This window comes from Salminus brasiliensis, chromosome 2 (genome assembly GCF_030463535.1).
Source record: "Salminus brasiliensis chromosome 2, fSalBra1.hap2, whole genome shotgun sequence".
NCBI classification, from domain to species: Eukaryota; Metazoa; Chordata; class Actinopteri; order Characiformes; family Bryconidae; genus Salminus; species Salminus brasiliensis.
The window spans coordinates 44,859,837-44,877,526 of record NC_132879.1 but is presented as its reverse complement, the minus strand read 5'-3'; the positions used below and the strand labels follow the sequence as shown (position 1 = coordinate 44,877,526).

General features: G+C 41.7%; 1 protein-coding gene across 3 annotated transcripts in view; it reads right to left on the bottom strand.

The window, feature by feature from the left end:
• The window catches only part of chchd3a (coiled-coil-helix-coiled-coil-helix domain containing 3a), a 103,295-nt gene extending 86,859 nt beyond the window's left edge, over positions 1-16,436 (bottom strand). For 2 of the 3 annotated variants that reach the window (XM_072673906.1, XM_072673907.1), the window contains exons 1-2: positions 16,198-16,436; positions 13,114-13,759 (exon numbers count right to left, since the gene is read on the bottom strand). In XM_072673906.1, coding sequence (XP_072530007.1) covers positions 13,114-13,759; positions 16,198-16,278 — 727 coding nt within the window. In that variant the 5' untranslated portion in view covers positions 16,279-16,436. The remainder of the gene's footprint in view (positions 1-13,113; positions 13,760-16,197) is intronic. The other variant, XM_072673908.1, reaches the window with a different exon arrangement.
• Between the last annotated feature and the right edge of the window lie 1,254 nt (positions 16,437-17,690).

Below are 17,690 nucleotides of genomic sequence, written 5' to 3'. Positions count from 1 at the left end.
TTACCCAACCGTACTCTCTCCTCCCATTGTACGCGAAGCCCTCGACATTAGTGAGGGTGGACCAACACACGCCCCCTCCGATGAGTGCGCAGAACAAGCCGCTCATTTAAACTGTAGCTGATGCAACATCACCGAACTGCCAATGGCTAGCAGCATGACTGGGATTTAAACCAGCATCACTCTGGGTCCAACCACGGCTCAGTGCAAGACCTTTTTTGGTTCTTTAGTCCAAACCAGAGTCCAGGAGTGGACAAGAATAGGTGTTGACCCAAGTTGGTCTTCCAAGTTTGTAGTGACCAGTGTTTACAACAGAGGTAGAATTTGATGAAGTTGCAAGCAGTCTTCACCTAGCCATTATACATCTCTGCTGACCCTCCCTCGCTACAGAGAGTGCCTCCCCCTTTTTGCACCCAACTGACAAGCACCGTGCAATACCCCAAGTGGCGTTGACAACAGCTTGCACGGGTGTGAGCGGTGAGTGCAGCACATACTGCGTCCAGTGTGAAAATGGCTTCAGTCAGTATTTGGGACACATATGCATGTCTGCCTGCCACCTAATATGGACCTCTCAACCCCCCAAGGCATTAATACTGTTGTCAACCAGCGAGCCTATTCTAAACTCGATGTTATGCATCAACCTACTTTCTTTTGGCTAAATGTGGAATTTGTCAACAGTCTGAATCATGCTGAGAATGATTCATTTAAACACAAAGTGAACTTTCTTCCGCTTATTTGAAATTCTACTTTCTAGACACAAGCTTTGAGGCCATTACCCGGCAAGGCAATGAAATCAATTCTTAAACACCACATGAAATGTGCACATCCAAATGTTCCCAGGTGCTGGACAAAAACACACTTGGGTAGAATACAGAAAATGCCTCTAATGTCCATGTACTGTTCAACCTGATTAAGACCCACCTGGGTTGAAACGTTATTTAGAAACACATCATTTTCAGAGAATCACAAAGGGTGCACAGACATACAGTATATTACACAAGAACCTATATTGTCCCCAGTATAGTTCCCTTTCAGCAAGAGGAGCATGTTTCAAATCCAAGCCGATCATTTTCTTCTAACAAATCAAATAATCACTGGGATGTGACAAAACCGGATTCATGCATAATGCGTGCACCCAAAAAGAACTTAATTCCACAGCGCAATTGTATCCAGACATCACTGTGGAACTTCTTTAGTTGTTAGATGTTTAGTCTATTGTACACAGCGCACAGCAGATGTGTTTTGATGCACAGCAGCACACATATGGAATCTGTCTAATCTCCCCAACTGTGAAGTCTGACATTATATATCTGAATGGAATTTAAGCAGGGGTTCAGCAGCTCAGTTCAGTGTTTCTTGGGCAATGAAGCATTGGAGGCTACTTTGTTTTTAGAGTAAACGATACACTTGATTGAATAGCTTGATGCTCTTATTTATTATATATTTAAAAATGACTTAACTACTGAGATTTAAAATAAGATGTTTGGAACTGCACTTTATAAAGAAGTAGAATATGAAGCCTAAACTACTGTAATATTTATAAAATACTTCCCCACAGATCAAACAGCTAACAGCATGACATCTATGTACTTCAAAATGCAAACAGGCTAACATTTGGTACAAGATCAGATTGGATTTATTGTTTTAAATTCCTCCAATACCCAATCCGGTACCAACACCCATCAATGCCAACATGCTGCTTCTAGTACAAGCTAGAGCCTGGGCCAATAATCAGAGCTGACGTCTGGACTGTGGGAAATGTGACCTCTTACCTACAATGGGCTCATTATTTGAGTGGAAAGACATTCTGAGGTGGAATTGCGTTTGACAAGAAGCGCGCCTCGCATGGTAACTTTACTCACTCAGTCTAGCGCGCACACACACCCTTTCATCAGTAGTTTTAAAGTCTGCAGTTACTGCTGCACTGCATGAGTCAAAACCTGCCCCAAGCAGATGAGGCTCACATTAGATTCTTAATGAACCATCCATCTCAGGAACAACAGAAAAGTTCAGCAAAATGATCTATAAAACTTCATTTTAAACTCATCATCATTTACCAAACATACCAAATTTACCAAATAATTACCAAACACAGTAAAAGCCTAAGGAAAACATAGTGCTGTATGAAGAAAGTAACTTAATTTATCTTCAATTTCTCAAGACTTCTAACAGAGCCTTGCCATTCTTTCCTGCTGAGACTGGTATGCATTAATCAAACAGTCCGGCAGGTGGGCAGAATGGACACAGCGGCACTGGCCCTGATCTGATAACAACAAATTAAAGATAGTGTCTGATAACTATGAAAAGAAGGTAGCAAATTTGATTCCTGTCAAGACAAGCAGTCAATCTCATCACCAGGTCAAGCTCTCTCCGCTTCACAAACAAAGGGCACAAAAATGCTGCATCAGCCAGGACAATATTTACTCCTCAAACCTTTTATGTGCGGCACAGACAATTAGAGGCTAGAATGTAGGAATTAAGGGATAAATAAGGTTGAGGCAGCCTGAGAAAGTCTGCGTGAGACAGTGTGAGAGACAGGGTGAGCGAGAGCGTGAGATACAGCACAAGGCAGAGAGAGAGAAAGCCAGTGTGTAAGACAAAAAGGGAGGGAGAGAGAAAGCTTGTGTGATCGTGTAAGAGAGAGTGAGAGACCGAGAGAGCACAAGACAGTGCAAGAGGTAGACAGGGGGAGAGCGTAGGAGAGACCGTGTGAGAGACAGAGACTTTGATAGAGTGTGAGAAAGACAGTATGAAAGACAGACAAGGGCAAGAGAGACAGCCTGAAACTTAAAGAGACAGCAAGGAAGTGTCAGAGACATCATGTGACATAGAGAGCATCAGAGAGATACCCTGAAAGACAGACAGAGCACAAGACAGTGTGAGGGAGACAGCAGGAGTCCATAAGAGTGTGAAAGAAGTGGTTATGAGAGACACAGAGAGAAAGAGCATGAGACAGCGCGAGAGACAAAGGAGAAGCGTGAGAGAGACCTAGCAATAGAGAGATTGTGAGAGACAGCATGAGGGATGGAGCGCGAGAAACAGAGAGTAAAGACGCGTTCACATATGAACACCTGAGAAATGTCCAGAGTTAGCCTTTCACACATGTAGGGTACAGTCAGATTTTCCGTGTCAGGTGCATTCTCACTACAGGAAATGTTCCACATGGTTTAGGCAACAGGCTGTGACTGTAAGGTGTGAAGGAGGCACGGTAGGACGCATAAAGTCCGCTGTGGAAATAGCAGGGTTTTGTGTACAGCACATCAAAAATGGCGAACAACGGTATCGACTCATCCCTAACGATGATCTCAACACGCCCACTGTGAATTCTTTTGAATATTACCTGCTCTAGATGTACATTTTCTCACTTGAACATTACCTGAACTTTGTACTAGGCTGCAGGTAGGATAAAGTCTGGTGCAACTGATCGTGACATTTGCATTGACACATACAGCTCCTCCGGGTAACGTCCAGACAAGTTTTGGCTTATCGTGCATGTCTAAAAGGGGCTTAAGAAAGTGTGAGAGACAGCATGGAGGACAGCACAACAAGTGAGCAGGCGAGAGCATGAGTGAGTGGGAAGAGAGTGTGAGACAGAGCAAGAGAGAGACAGAAAGAGCGATTATTCTCGGGCTTAAAGATGAGCACTAAAAGACAACAGATAAAGCAGTTAATCACTTGTTACACCCACACACGGGCATCTTCAGCTGCCGTCACAACGTATTAGATCACATTACTACGAAACGAGAGGGGGGATAGTCTTGATACAATCGGAGAGACACAAAGACAAGGCTCATTTTGAACTTTGTGAAGTGATTAATGTCACTCAGTTTGATACTGATCTGATACAGGTCTATTCTTCGGTGTTCTCCTAGTGACTCCTCCTCTAACTCTGTGTCAGCTTCTTTCAACCTTTCCTCCCCCACCATCCTCTCATTTACACTCTTGCTTCTCATTACTGATTTTAAAGAAGAGAAAGAGATAGAGAGCGATGAGGAGTGATAGCGATGGAGGAAAAAAAAAAAAAAAAGAGTGAACTTTCTGGATCCTCTAATTCCATGCCATCTTACACCCGTCAGGTGTCTGCCAGGGGTCACAGAAGATTCCAGAATGACATTAGCAGCCCGGGCCCCCGTGTCACTCCTGAGTGCGACATGTAAATGTTAAAAGATTAAAAACTCATCATCTTTTGATATTTTCTCTCTCTCTCTCTCTCACTCACACACACACACACACACACACACACACACACACACACACACACACACACACACACACACACACGTCGCCGCAGAAATAAACCTGGAGAGTAGCTCTTGGGTGAGAAGATAATAGACAGAGGCAAATTGCGCTTCTCATCAGAAGTTTCATTAACCTCAGGACCCGAGCAGAGGGAGGGGTAATCTGGAACATTACCACTTCCTCACGCTCCAACTTAAGCGAGACAGAACACCTTCCCACCTTCAAAAAAGAAACTCCTGGGCATATCAAACAACCTGCACCTTCCAGCCTTCCTTTCCCCCCTCCCCACATTGCTGTTTCTCTCCGGGTACAGTCCTCAAACAGGTATTACAAACTTTCCACTAGGAAGGAAAAAGAGACACACATCAGATAGGGGTGCAAGAGTCAACCCATATGACGTTTGGTCCACAACACGGTATAGATATCACGGTCCGGTGCGCTGACCGGCCAAGGCATAAGGCAAGGTTTCTTTTCATTTAGTATGAACAGACTTATCTTATAGTCCCCTGTGAGGTAGCTGCTACAGCCTGTAGTGCGTCAAGTTGGGGTGCAGATCGGAAAACTCACAGTTCGGATCGGATCATTGTTTCAGATCAGCAATTAAAAATAAAACACAAAATGGTGCTTCTGATGTGTGTCCATGCGCAATGTATCACCACTGTCATAAAAAGATTGTGTGCTGTTAGTGGCATTTGCTAGTTCTTCTGTGTGCTGATACACACTGTACTGGGCTGAGTGACGTTCTTTCAATTTTTACTGGTATTAAAAGTCTTTACACTTTTTTCCCCATGAGAAGTTAGCAGAGATGCCAGACTGACAACATATTTTCCAATACGGTGGTTCTGCAGCCATGCACGAGGTCAGACATAGCACACATGACAGCCTTTTACTTTTTACGCATGACAAAATGTAATGAAAGACTACAGCAGAAGTAAAACTGTTTTCCACACTATTATGGTTAAACTTTGGCAATTAATCCTCAGTTCAAATGCGTGCTGAACGTTTCAACCTTCAAGTAGCCTTGACCACAGAGTAATTTCTTTTACACAGTTGAACATGTCAAACAAACTCAGACTCCTCAAAACACATCATTAAACTAATGAAACCCCAATTTGGTCTGGGTACAGTTCCTACAGATTAGACCTTCACCATTTCTCTTGGATGGAATTTGGCCTCCGCCCCTTATTCCATCCATGCAGAGAACCAGTGACCGTGAGCGCCCTGGAAGCAGAGAGGGTTAAGGGCCTTGCTCAAGGGCCCAATACTGGCAGCTTGCCAAGCTCGGGTATCTTTAATGTTAGGGCTGAGGAGTGTATATGGCAGGTGCGATGTAGCTGCAATAGAACAAATGACCTTCTGACACACATGAAAGGTGGTTGTGGAATGGAAAAAATTGGCTGGCTAACATGAAGTAATGGTCTTGGTCTAAAGTCCTGACCTTGCCCCTATCAAAAATATGTGGACCTTGCTTAAAAGTTGGGTCTGTACCAGGAAACCAACTGACAGAAGCGTATTGATGGCTACCTCAAGGTGCAACAACCAAGGATATTTAATGCAATATTAGGTTATTATGCTGTAGGTATAGGTATGTATTTTGATTTTAATGTAGCTACTTTGGCAAAAGAAAAAAATTATGTTGATTGGGAGTTCTGCCAATGCTCTGTTTATTTTTGAGGACATGGGCAGCATTGTCTGATCTCTCGACGCAACAGTGAGATCAAGACACATGTCCCAATATAAAACTCAGGCAAGATACAGTGTTTTTTAACATGGTGTGTGGGGATTGCTTAATTAAAGAGAACCACCGCACAAGTGTGTCTTTAAAGCACCTTTTCCTTCCCAACTGAACTTGGCAGTGATCTCAAAAGCAGGTAATTAGCGCATAATGGTGAGCGAGGTGTGTGGGATCTGCGTATGAATATTTATGGTGAATGGAAAAGCGGTGGGAGGATCAACCTTCGCCGCCATCTAATCAGCTCACCCGGCGACACCAGCCTTGATTTAGAGACAGGCCCGGTCATGGAGAGCCTAGCTTAATTCCGCCACTCGTGGGCACACATAATCAATCCTCCTCATTAAGGTCATGACCTCTGGATCTTATGCTGACAGGCAGTGGGGAAAATATGCAACAACGAGAGGTTATTGGTTGGAGTTGCCCATGCGTCAAGGCCTTCCCTGAAAGTTTACCTATTGTTTACTGCCTTCTGGGTTTCATGGTTCAATCTTCAATCTGATGCGGCCATGAGAGCTCTTCTTTATTGCGCTCTCCTTCACAGATTTGAGATGAAAACGTCTAAGATTGAGTATTTGTTCCGAACTGCTTCAGTAGACTCAGAGCTTTCAGGTACACCAAACCAACAATAAAGATATAGTTGCTGCAATACATTTAAGTTTAAGTGAGTGAGCCTCAGAGAAAAACCAAGAAAGCGACAGAGAAAGAAAGAAAAAGAGAAAGCAAGAGAGAGAGAAACAGGGAAAGACAGAGGGAAAGAGATGTAGATAGTAAAGAAAACATGAGGAAACAAATATTATTATTATTATTATTTTAATAAGATATTTTAATAAGATAAACATAACGTAGACAAACATAATGCAACTTTTAATTTATTATATTTCTCAATATATTGAACATGCATTCAAAACCTATATCACCTATAATAAAAACGAATTGTCCCCTTACAATGAAGCTACTAAATCAACCAGTTAAGGCCGCCACTAATGCCACTATTCCTATATCAATTAATCTTTGATTATTTTGTTGATTAGTTGATTAAACTAAACAATTAAGTTTTAAGGGTAAAAGCTTTAAATAGCAAAACAGTGGGTTTAAACAAGAACTTCAGCAATACGTAGTTATTACGTAGTGGTTACAGGGCAAAGCGTTATTTAAACTAAAGTGTTTTACACCTGAAAAAGCTAAAAAAAAATTCAAATAAATGATAAATTGACGCATTAGCTTAAAACACTAATGTCCATGCATTTTCAGCACCAACTTCATCGACTACGGCGAGTAATCGCGGTAGCCCTACAGTTAATTCAAATCAACTGACAACTAGGTTCCATATCACTTAGCTGTGCCCAGACACGACTGCTGCCAGACCTGCTAAATCTGAACATAGAACCTGTCTGACAATGGAAAGCAGCCAACAATGGAAACACCATGTTCTAAAAAGACTCAAATATAGATGTCAAAAGTCTTGAAAGCCACTGCAAAGGCCAGCGAACCACAGCGAAAGCCACAAATGGAGTTATCCACAAATTATCCACAAATTATTATCCACAAATGGAGTAAACTTTTATACAGTGGTAGTGCATTCCCTTTTGGGACGGCCTTTAAAAATTTCACCAAGAGCTAAAGAATCCAGATGACCAGCTAAAGAACTGCAGGCCTCACTTGCCTCACATAAGGTCAATGTAACACAATCAGAAAAGCACTGGGCAAAATGGCATCTACAGGACCGTTGCAAGGTGCAAACCACTGTTGGCCAAAAAGACATAACTCAGCTAGAATTTGCCCCCCAAAAAATAAACAATTAAAAGCTAACACTGCATTTCACCAAAAGAACTTCATACCAACAGTTAAACATGGTGGTGGTAGTGTGATGATCTGGGAGCAGGACTTCATGAATCAACGATGGACCCATGAATGCTGCTCCCCCATCAAAAAAAAAACCTGAAGGATGTCTATACACCTGTTCATGACCTAAAATCATAGATGGGGAAGTTTCTGTGTCTGAACTCCATGTAGAGGAGTTGGGGCCAATCAGAAGCAACCTAGCAGTGATGTGTTGCGTGTATGACAAAACAATCACAACTAACTGTAAGTCTAGTGCACTACATCAGATTGCAGGTTAAAGAAAGATGACAAAGTCACATTAAATACTTAAAAAGTAAAAAAACAACAGAGCAACAGAGATTTCTGCTTTTGTTTGTGTTAAAACTATGGATCCCATGAAAGGTAGCAGGGGAACTTAAAAGAAAGTATAAACACATGTCTTACTAGAGACAAAAAAGCAAAGCTGCTATTAGACAGTACACGAAAGGGAGGTGCTGCAGCTGATTAATGGATGTTTCCTGAGCTGTTCCAGTTCTGTCTCTGTGCTTTTAAGATGTAAAGTCCAGCTAGAAAACTTATCAAAACAGCAAAAAAGTTCCTCAGCATGAGGATTTCTGTAGATACTCCACACTTATCAGAAGTGTTCTTATAGACATGATGTACAGAGTTATTACCACACTTCAGATATTTGCTTGAATTCATTCTGACAGTTAAATGGAAACCTGGCGCGCGCGAGGGAGAAAGCTAGAGCAGCAAAAAGAAAGCACGGTAGATACAGAAGCAGCATGAGAAGGCTAGTAGTGAATTGGAAGAGAGCGTCTCTCTGTGGCTAAGCTCATTAAGCTGATCTGTGTCTCGTTAACAGTGAGCTGTCTCGTTATGTTTGATGTGGTCAGGTGACTGGCGCTCTCCCGCTGAGGGAGAGTCATCTCTCGTGCCTGGAGACTGCACCACCTCCGCGGGTAACACCACAGAAAGATTTTCACACCTTTTTTCCAGCTGCTTGCTTCCTCCAACCACTGTTTCAGTTCACGCTGGCTTTGGATAATGATGTGGAAAGGAGAGAGTGCGAAAGTTCAAGATGGAGAGCCATGTAGGGAAAACATTAGGACACTTTTCTTGGGAAGGTTACGCCACATGCTTGCGTTTATATATACACACTATGAGGACAAAAGAGCTGGCTTTGTTCCTTCGTAAGGGCGAGCAGTAATTCAAATCTTGAAAAGAACTTTTCAGCAACACACTAACAGTGCTGTCCTGTTGGCATCATATAAACTTGTTCTTTTGTCATTTTGGTCTTTTTCTATTGGTCCATTCATCATGATGTTTAGACATTGTGTAAAGGGTTTTTATATGATTATATGCTACCAGTGACAAGTTTCAGAAAACCTCTATTAGTAGTCCACTGGAAGTGTTGCATGGACCAGGAAATCCTTCTTTTCATATTTTGCCATCTTAGTAGTGACCTCCTTTCTGCCACTTAGCCCGTCAAGCCTGAAGTGTAAGGTTAGCCTGCTTTGTCCTGTCCACAAACACATTTAATGTGTATCAGTGAGGTGTCTTGTCCTGTTGGAACATCCAGTTGTGTCAATGTTTCCAGACAGCTGATGATTTGAGGTTCTGCTGAAGAATTTTAAGGCATTATTCCTTTTAGGTATGTCCCAATCAAGTTATTTGGGTTGACTGGGTTAATTAGGGTACCCTAATGCTGACTGTTGGCCGAAGCTGAACCTATCCGATCTTGCTGTTACAAAAGTAACAATAGTAAACAGCGGTAAATCACTGAACAGTTTATATATGACATTCTAAAGTCAATCATTTTATTTGGTAAAATCTTTTTGACTGAATTCAACTTCTTAGTGTGTTTAATATCTTAAAATCCAGTCTGACTGACCTACCCGACCTGCGTGTGTATAGTGGTACACACTTTGAATGGATAGCTGTAGCTGTTTGTTGATTACTTGTGTAATAATTGTTTAATAGTAATTTATTTAACAAGGGTCACACTGAGATCAAGTAAGCTGTAAGCTGAAGATGTAATCTTCCTCAAACTTTCAGTTCCTGCAGCAGCGAGGAACTTATTTATTGAAAACTATCCTAAACATGTTTATTTGTGACCTTATTTCGATAAACAATCAGAGCTTTAACTGATAAGTGCAGTGACCAAGATCACAAGTATGGGAATTCACAGACTCTCTCTAAATGTGGCTGATTCCAAAAAGTGAAGTTCATGTCATCTTGAAAGACAATGCACAAAACATTACAGAAGCCCTGAACGATAATGCATCACCGGCAGTGTGACATCCTGCCCTTGCTGTCAGCAGGTGACCAATCATACTGAATGATAATCGGTGATCAGCATCAGCCCTAAAAACACTGATTCATCTCTAGTAGACATCACAAATTCCTTAGGTCTACTGGGGTACCCGGAATTAGATATGAAGATTAAGATATTGAGATATGTTTTAATGGTGTACTTAATAAATAACTAAATAGTACATGCTCAACTTCATTCTTGATATGGAAAGGAACCCCCTGGCATCTTGAGGCCATCCACAACTTGCATAATTTACATACTGAAAGAACCAGTACGGCATCTAATAAAAAGATACAGTGGTAAATGAGAAAGAGGGATCAAGGAGCAATAGTGATCAAGTACTGGGTCCACCTGCCCAGATCTGAATATTGTTAGGCATGTCGTTTCCAGTGAAGAACATCGCCTAATAGCATGGAGTAAGCAATAGATGCAGAAGGCTACTGAAAGGAAAATAACCCCAATAAGACATACACTAAAGGATGAGTCATCAGACAGTATTAACTACACTAAGGTCTTTTGTGCTCATTAGCTAAACCAGGTTGCATTCAACGCTGGCAGGTTTTCAGAAAACTTCTAAATGGCAGGCCTGTCACAGAGCCTCACTTTGTGATGCTAATGATGCACAGTTTTGGACAGTGGTCAGAGAGTTTAGGCTGACTTCTGTGGTCATAATTACTTTTGTTATTTAACACCTCAAGAAAGTGCCCGGTTTCATTAATTTGCACAGACACTTGTCACGGACTTCCAACTTCCCTTTCCTGACAAAGCTTCTCTGTGTTTGAAAGACTCATACTCATTATTTTGGTATTCTCGGACTGCAGCTTGAACATCAAGCTACCAGAGCTCTTACACAATTCATTAGAGAGTTTTAAACAGACAACTTCATGTTTGTTTGTTTTTTAGTACAGATTCAAAATTAATTTAAATGCATTGTGTTAATTTTTAAGAATCCACTGAAAGCCATTATTCTAAACAAACACAGTATGCTTCTGAAGTTACCAACATTACAGGATCTGTGCACGTAAAAAGCAAGCATGCGTCAATGACAAAAAGATAACAGCAGCTTATTTATCCTTTTACATTCAATTATTCATTCAATATTAATTATAGCTACCTGTGACTCAACATTTATATACAGTCCCAGCACAGCGAGAGAATACCTGCAGTTCATCAAGCTTTAAGCATCCCATCATTTCACTCAGATCTCTTACTGAGCTCTCAGTGGGAAACACTGCAAATGAGTAACATATAGAGCATGCTTTGCAAAAAAAACGCATTATACCACGCTCTCTAGATGCTCCCGTACATAACTCTAATAAGAAAACAAGGAGAATTAGCTGGAGCTGTTACAGTAAACCTTCTCAGTCTAATTTATTGTATGTATTTAAAGAATAGACCCAAAAAATATTTTAGAAGGATGTGTGGACCAACCAATTAATCAACCAATGAAAAAAAAAAAATAACAGAGAGAGAGAAAGACAGAAAACAATCATATGCCAAGGGCTGCACTCTGGATCAGAGTTGTAAAGACAACTGTTGCAGTGGGCAGCAAGTCATCTGCATAATGCCACCCAAACAGTGACCATAGAACTACACAGAACACATTTCAGCTTTACAAAGCCACCAAATATGAAAGAATGATATGGAGGCAATTCCCAGCCCATATCATCAACACACAAGATCACCGGTCTCCAGTCTCTGTACTCGCTATGACTGGAAATGTGAACAAGCGATAACCAGCTGATTCCTGCTTCATATTGTTCAGTGTCAGTGTCGGCTGATGGCAGCTGAAAAGTTGTACAACTCCCAATCAGCCGACATTTGAGAACTCTGAGAACAGGACCAAAAGATAAAATGTGTGGGTTCTGTTGTAAACACAAAAAAAGACTCAATTCAGGGATGATTTGAATAAACAGCTAAATTCCACCAAACCGCACTGACACTGAATCATGCAGACGTAAAAAACGTTTACGTTTTCAACTTCCTTCACACCTTTCCAACAAAGGGCAATTATGGCACATTGGAGGCAGAACAAGCCTAAATGGAATTCCTAATTACAGCATCAATTCATTAACGCTATTACAAGTAAGAATGAATCGTTTCATTAGCAGTCTGGTGATAGCTATAAATCATAATACGAGAGCCCAGATCTATGCTCCATTTCCGAAAGAGTGGTTGAACTTTAGGAAGGGGAAAATAAAACAGATTAGGCTGATGGTAATCTAATATTTGCAAATCTATAATGCAATAGGCCTGAATTTGTCTCCTACATACAACAGCACTAGAAGCCAGTCACAATGGATTTCTGGTCTAACTTCATGCTGTCCAGCCCTGACGCTGTAATGAAGCCAAAGCCATGCTCACAGCTAATGGCTTTCTTATACAACAGATTAGAGTTGCAAAAAGTGTCCAAATCATTATCAGTATCAGCTTAGTTTTCAACACTGCAATTTGGCAAACAACTCAATACTAAAACTTGCAACACTTTCAATTTCAACTTTATTTAAATAAGCAAGCACCAAATTTAAAATGTATTTGCCTGCAGTTTTATCACTCATTTGATACTGTTCACACTACACTTTTTTTCCTACCCAATTTGAAAAGTCAATTACTCAATCCCCATTCATGTGAAAGCTCACTAGCACTATCACTAGAAATGCCTCCAACACTAGGAGGGTGAAGACTAGCACCCTCCAAAACAACAGCTAACTGATGTGTGTGGACAAAAATCACACCAGGCATGATGTGGGTAGGAAGCATCATCAATTCAAGGCCAAATGTGCACGCTTTGACTCTGACTACTGATGGCAAGCGGCATGACCTGGGATTCGAACCAGCAATCTTCGGATCACAATGGCGATGCAAAACTCTGGTCTCATGGAAACAGTTTCTGCTAGTAAGCCTGAGTATTTTGTAACTACTTATTCAACACAGGAGCTAAAAGACACCGACTTCAGACAAAATCGCATTTGAGCGGAGGTGTCAGAGCACCGTTCCAACTCACCTGGTGGGGGTGGTGGCAAAGCAACAGGTTCCTTTACAGCGAGAGGTGCGACAGCTTCGGCAATGGAGATAGCAGGGAGAGCAACAGACTCAGCTAAGGGACAGGGGGCAATTGCTTCAACAGGTGGAGGAGCCACAAGCTCAGAAGCAGGAATAAGAGCAGGGGGAGGGGAGGCAATGGACTCTGCAGGTAGGGAAGAGGTTAGGATTTCAGTAGTAGGAGGTGGTGAGATAGGCTCAAAAGCAGGGTGGTCAGTGTGGGGAGGGGCAGCAGCGGAATCAATGGAGGAAGAGGTAAAGATCTTTGCAGGAGCAAGGGCAGCAGGCTTGGATAGAGGAGGGGAATCAACAGGGTTAATTGGAGGAGAAGGAGCAAGTGTTTCCACGGGGGGAGGAGGCACGATAATCTCAGATGCAGGAGGCGGAGCAATGGACTCACCTACAGGGGTTGATACAGCAGGTTTGGCTGGGGGAGGAGCAGGGGCGGCCACTGACTCAGGCACAGTGAATGGTTCTGGGTAGGGTTTAGGTGGCAAAGAGGTGACTGGGTCAAACCGCGTGGGGGAACCTTCGGGAGAAGGTGGGGGTGATTGTGTCCGTTGTGGGACAGCGGGCTCCCTCATGCGATTGATGACATTCTCTGAGAGCTGAAAAGACACAAAAATATATATAAAATATATACCTTAAAAATGAAAAGTCATAAATGATGTTGAACTGCATTCAATTCTCAACTTCAGTTGTCAGGCAGACTGACCTGTTGCTATGGACATTTGATACTATACAAGCTCTAAAAAGTCTAACGTCAAGACTAGCTTTAACACTGCAACCAAATGCTGAGACATGACCTTTAGTTCACTGCTTGTTCGGTGCCTGCACAAGCCTTATCAGGGGGGTATGACTTGGGGGGTGGGGGGTGTTAAAACTTGAATTCTGACTGCTGTACATGAACTGTATAGCCTCTAATCACCTCCTAGTACTTATAGTTATGTTTGATCTATTCTATAACAAATATAAACCCCCCACAAACAAAACATTGAAACACTGTAGGTCACCTATGCTAAAAGTCAAGCTGGTCAAGACAGGAGGTAAGGGGGCTGCACATGCACTGTACAACCCTGTACAACTAGGGCTGGGTGACAGGGTAAAAAAAACAACAACTGTATTGCGATATTTAAAGACATTTATCACAACACATGTAGATAGATAGATAGATAGATCACTTTATTTATCCCACAGGGAAAGTCAGTTTTTACAGCAGCAAAATCAAACAAGAGAGCAGCATGATAGAGGCATAAAAAGTGATTGTAGTGCAGTAATAATTACATTAATATAATGTAATATACAGAATGAATTATGTGTAATGTAACAGTGCAGTAACTACATTAATATAATGTAGTGATGTAAGGCATCCTGGGGTATCATTACAGTATAGAGTTTTAATTACAGTATAGAGTTTTCACAGACTAAACACATCAGACTAAACAGACTAAACACATCAGACTAAACAGACTAAACACATCAGACTAAACAGACTAAACACATCAGACTAAACACACTAAACACATCAGACTAAACAGACTAAACACATCAGACTAAACACATCAGACTAAACACATCAGACTAAACAGACTAAACACATCAGACTAAACAGACTAAACACATCAGACTAAACACACTAAACACATCAGACTAAACAGACTAAACACATCAGACTAAACACATCAGACTAAACAGACTAAACACATCAGACTAAACACACTAAACACATCAGACTAAACAGACTAAACACATCAGACTAAACAGACTAAACACATCAGACTAAACACATCAGACTAAACACATCAGACTAAACAGACTAAACACATCAGACTAAACACACTAAACACATCAGACTAAACAGACTAAACACATCAGACTAAACACATCAGACTAAACACATCAGACTAAACAGACTAAACACATCAGACTAAACACACTAAACACATCAGACTAAACAGACTAAACACATCAGACTAAACACATCAGACTAAACACATCAGACTAAACAGACTAAACACATCAGACTAAACAGACTAAACACATCAGACTAAACAGACTAAACACATCAGACTAAACACATCAGACTAAACAGACTAAACACATCAGACTAAACAGACTAAACACATCAGACTAAACAGACTAAACACATCAGACTAAACACATCAGACTAAACACATCAGACTAAACAGACTAAACACATCAGACTAAACACACTAAACACATCAGACTAAACAGACTAAACACATCAGACTAAACACATCAGACTAAACACATCAGACTAAACAGACTAAACACATCAGACTAAACACACTAAACACATCAGACTAAACAGACTAAACACATCAGACTAAACAGACTAAACACATCAGTAGTGACAGATTCGTAAAACCTACTATTCAGACACTCCTCAAGATCTGCTGCACCTCATCCAGTTACATGGCACTTATTACACTGTTTGTAATGAAACCTGCAGCTGATCAGTGTTATTTCATTTACTGAGAATCCCTAATTTATGATTAAATCACCCAGAAAATATTAACCTAGTTAGCTAGCTATCTTAAAACAAAAAGTGCACTGGAGTTACTGAGCTTAACAGAGCCTTCTTGCTCTAAATTTAACCCTGACCCTGACCCGCAGGCAATGCCACAGTTCCAGAGCTTCAGCCCTCATGCTTACGATAAGCAGTGTCCCCCAACTCAGACACAGCAGAATTAGGCAAAATAAGCCAAATTAGTTTAGGTAGTGCTACAGGCAGTGTGGCAGAGTGTTAGCTAGCCAGAAACTGTTGCCATGTCAATCACACTCATTCAGCTTGAGGGCCACAGTGTTGGGCCAGTTAGCTAGATAGATAGCTAGCTTAGCTTAGCTCAGCTGAGCTCAGCTCGCCGCCAAGCAGGTCTTATTTGACTCGAACAGAAACACGGGGCAGGAGACGGCTTTAATATCGCTCTCCGGTGCCTTTCGGCTCAACTGAAGACGAGTGTGGTGCGTTTCTGAGGGGTTTCTCGTGTCAGTCAGTCTGTCAGTCACTCACTCACTCACTCACCCTGATGCCCTTCACAACCGTAACGTTTTCGTTCTCGTCTGACTCGAACGACACGCGGCGCGTGCTGTTATTGGCTCCCATTTCTGACAGGGCAGAAGGACAACAACAACAACAGCGGTGCAACTGACGAGTCAATTCATCAACTCCTAAAGCGCGTTTTCATGAACACGAACGTTTGCAAGACATCTAAGTTGCTCTCAGGCTGAAAGCGCCTGCACGTTTGGGCCGCCGGTGACGACACGCGCACGCATCGCTTCCGTCTGCAGCCCAACCCACCGAGGAGAGCCAACCAGCACGCGCATGCGCTGTACGGCTGATCTCCAAGTCATCGTTTTGGACATCTGCTGCGAGCACATGATGTGTAGATCGCAAGCTCTGAAAATACGAAGCACCTCTTCGAATTGCTGGATGGTTGGAAGCAGCTTTAAAAAAAAAAAAAAAAAAGGCTCTTTAATGTGTGTTTAATGATGCCCTTAAATGCCTTTCCTCCTCAAATGTTCATAACAAAGGCATATTTTTTGTTAACTCCTGTTTTTCTGTCACCGAAAGAGAACAAGAATATTTTGTATTCATTTTGGTATAAGCATTAGGAGAGCAATGTTGTATCCAGTATACGCATTAGCAACGTCCCAAGTAACATGTCCATGTGGAGCCTGTAGGGGAAGCCAAACTGAGAACACAGAAACTTTTGTCCCTGGTTTCACATTGCCGCCCACATATGGATGCCCACCAGGGTAATGGTGGTGATGGCACCAAGAGGAGTTCAACAAGCATGGGCCCTATCTGGGTAGTACACCGCACACGGGGCCTAGATGGAACCCATGTGAAATTAAGGTGGGCTGAAACGATGGGACCTATTTGGGAAGCCCAACTGGGTCCCAGTAAGAAATGTATAAACCCACTCAGAGACCATGTCCACCTGGAACCCACCAAGTGCATGTTCCAGCCATGTGAGCCACACATGAGCGTGTTAGCTGGGGTGCTTTTCGGATTATTATTTTTTCAAATGTGGGGATATAAATTAGTTGAAATTGAAATGATTTTAGAATGCAGTTTTTATGTGTTTCTGCTAAATAAAACGAAAACACATCCAGTTTGAAATATAAATATATTGACAGACCTTCAAAAATAACTTCAAAAACCTTAAATTAATCTAACTTTGTGAAGCCGTTTATATGCACACTTCTCGTAAATGCGGTATTGAAGTGTATGCCGTGTTCATGTGCTATTGGAATTATAGTAAATACGAGTTCCTGACTTGAAGGCTGCACATGAAGACCACCTAGTAAGCAATTTAGATATAATTTTGATACACAAGTTCCTGAGTTGAGGTGACCTTTAACCTTTTTAACATGGCAGAGAAGACAGAATCAGTATTGGACGGTGCATAATTCTGCTGTTGTTTACGGTTGTTAGTGACAACTTATGTTAATCTGTAATCTGTGTGCATTTTTACTTGATATACAACAATGCTTTTTATTGTATCTGTAGCT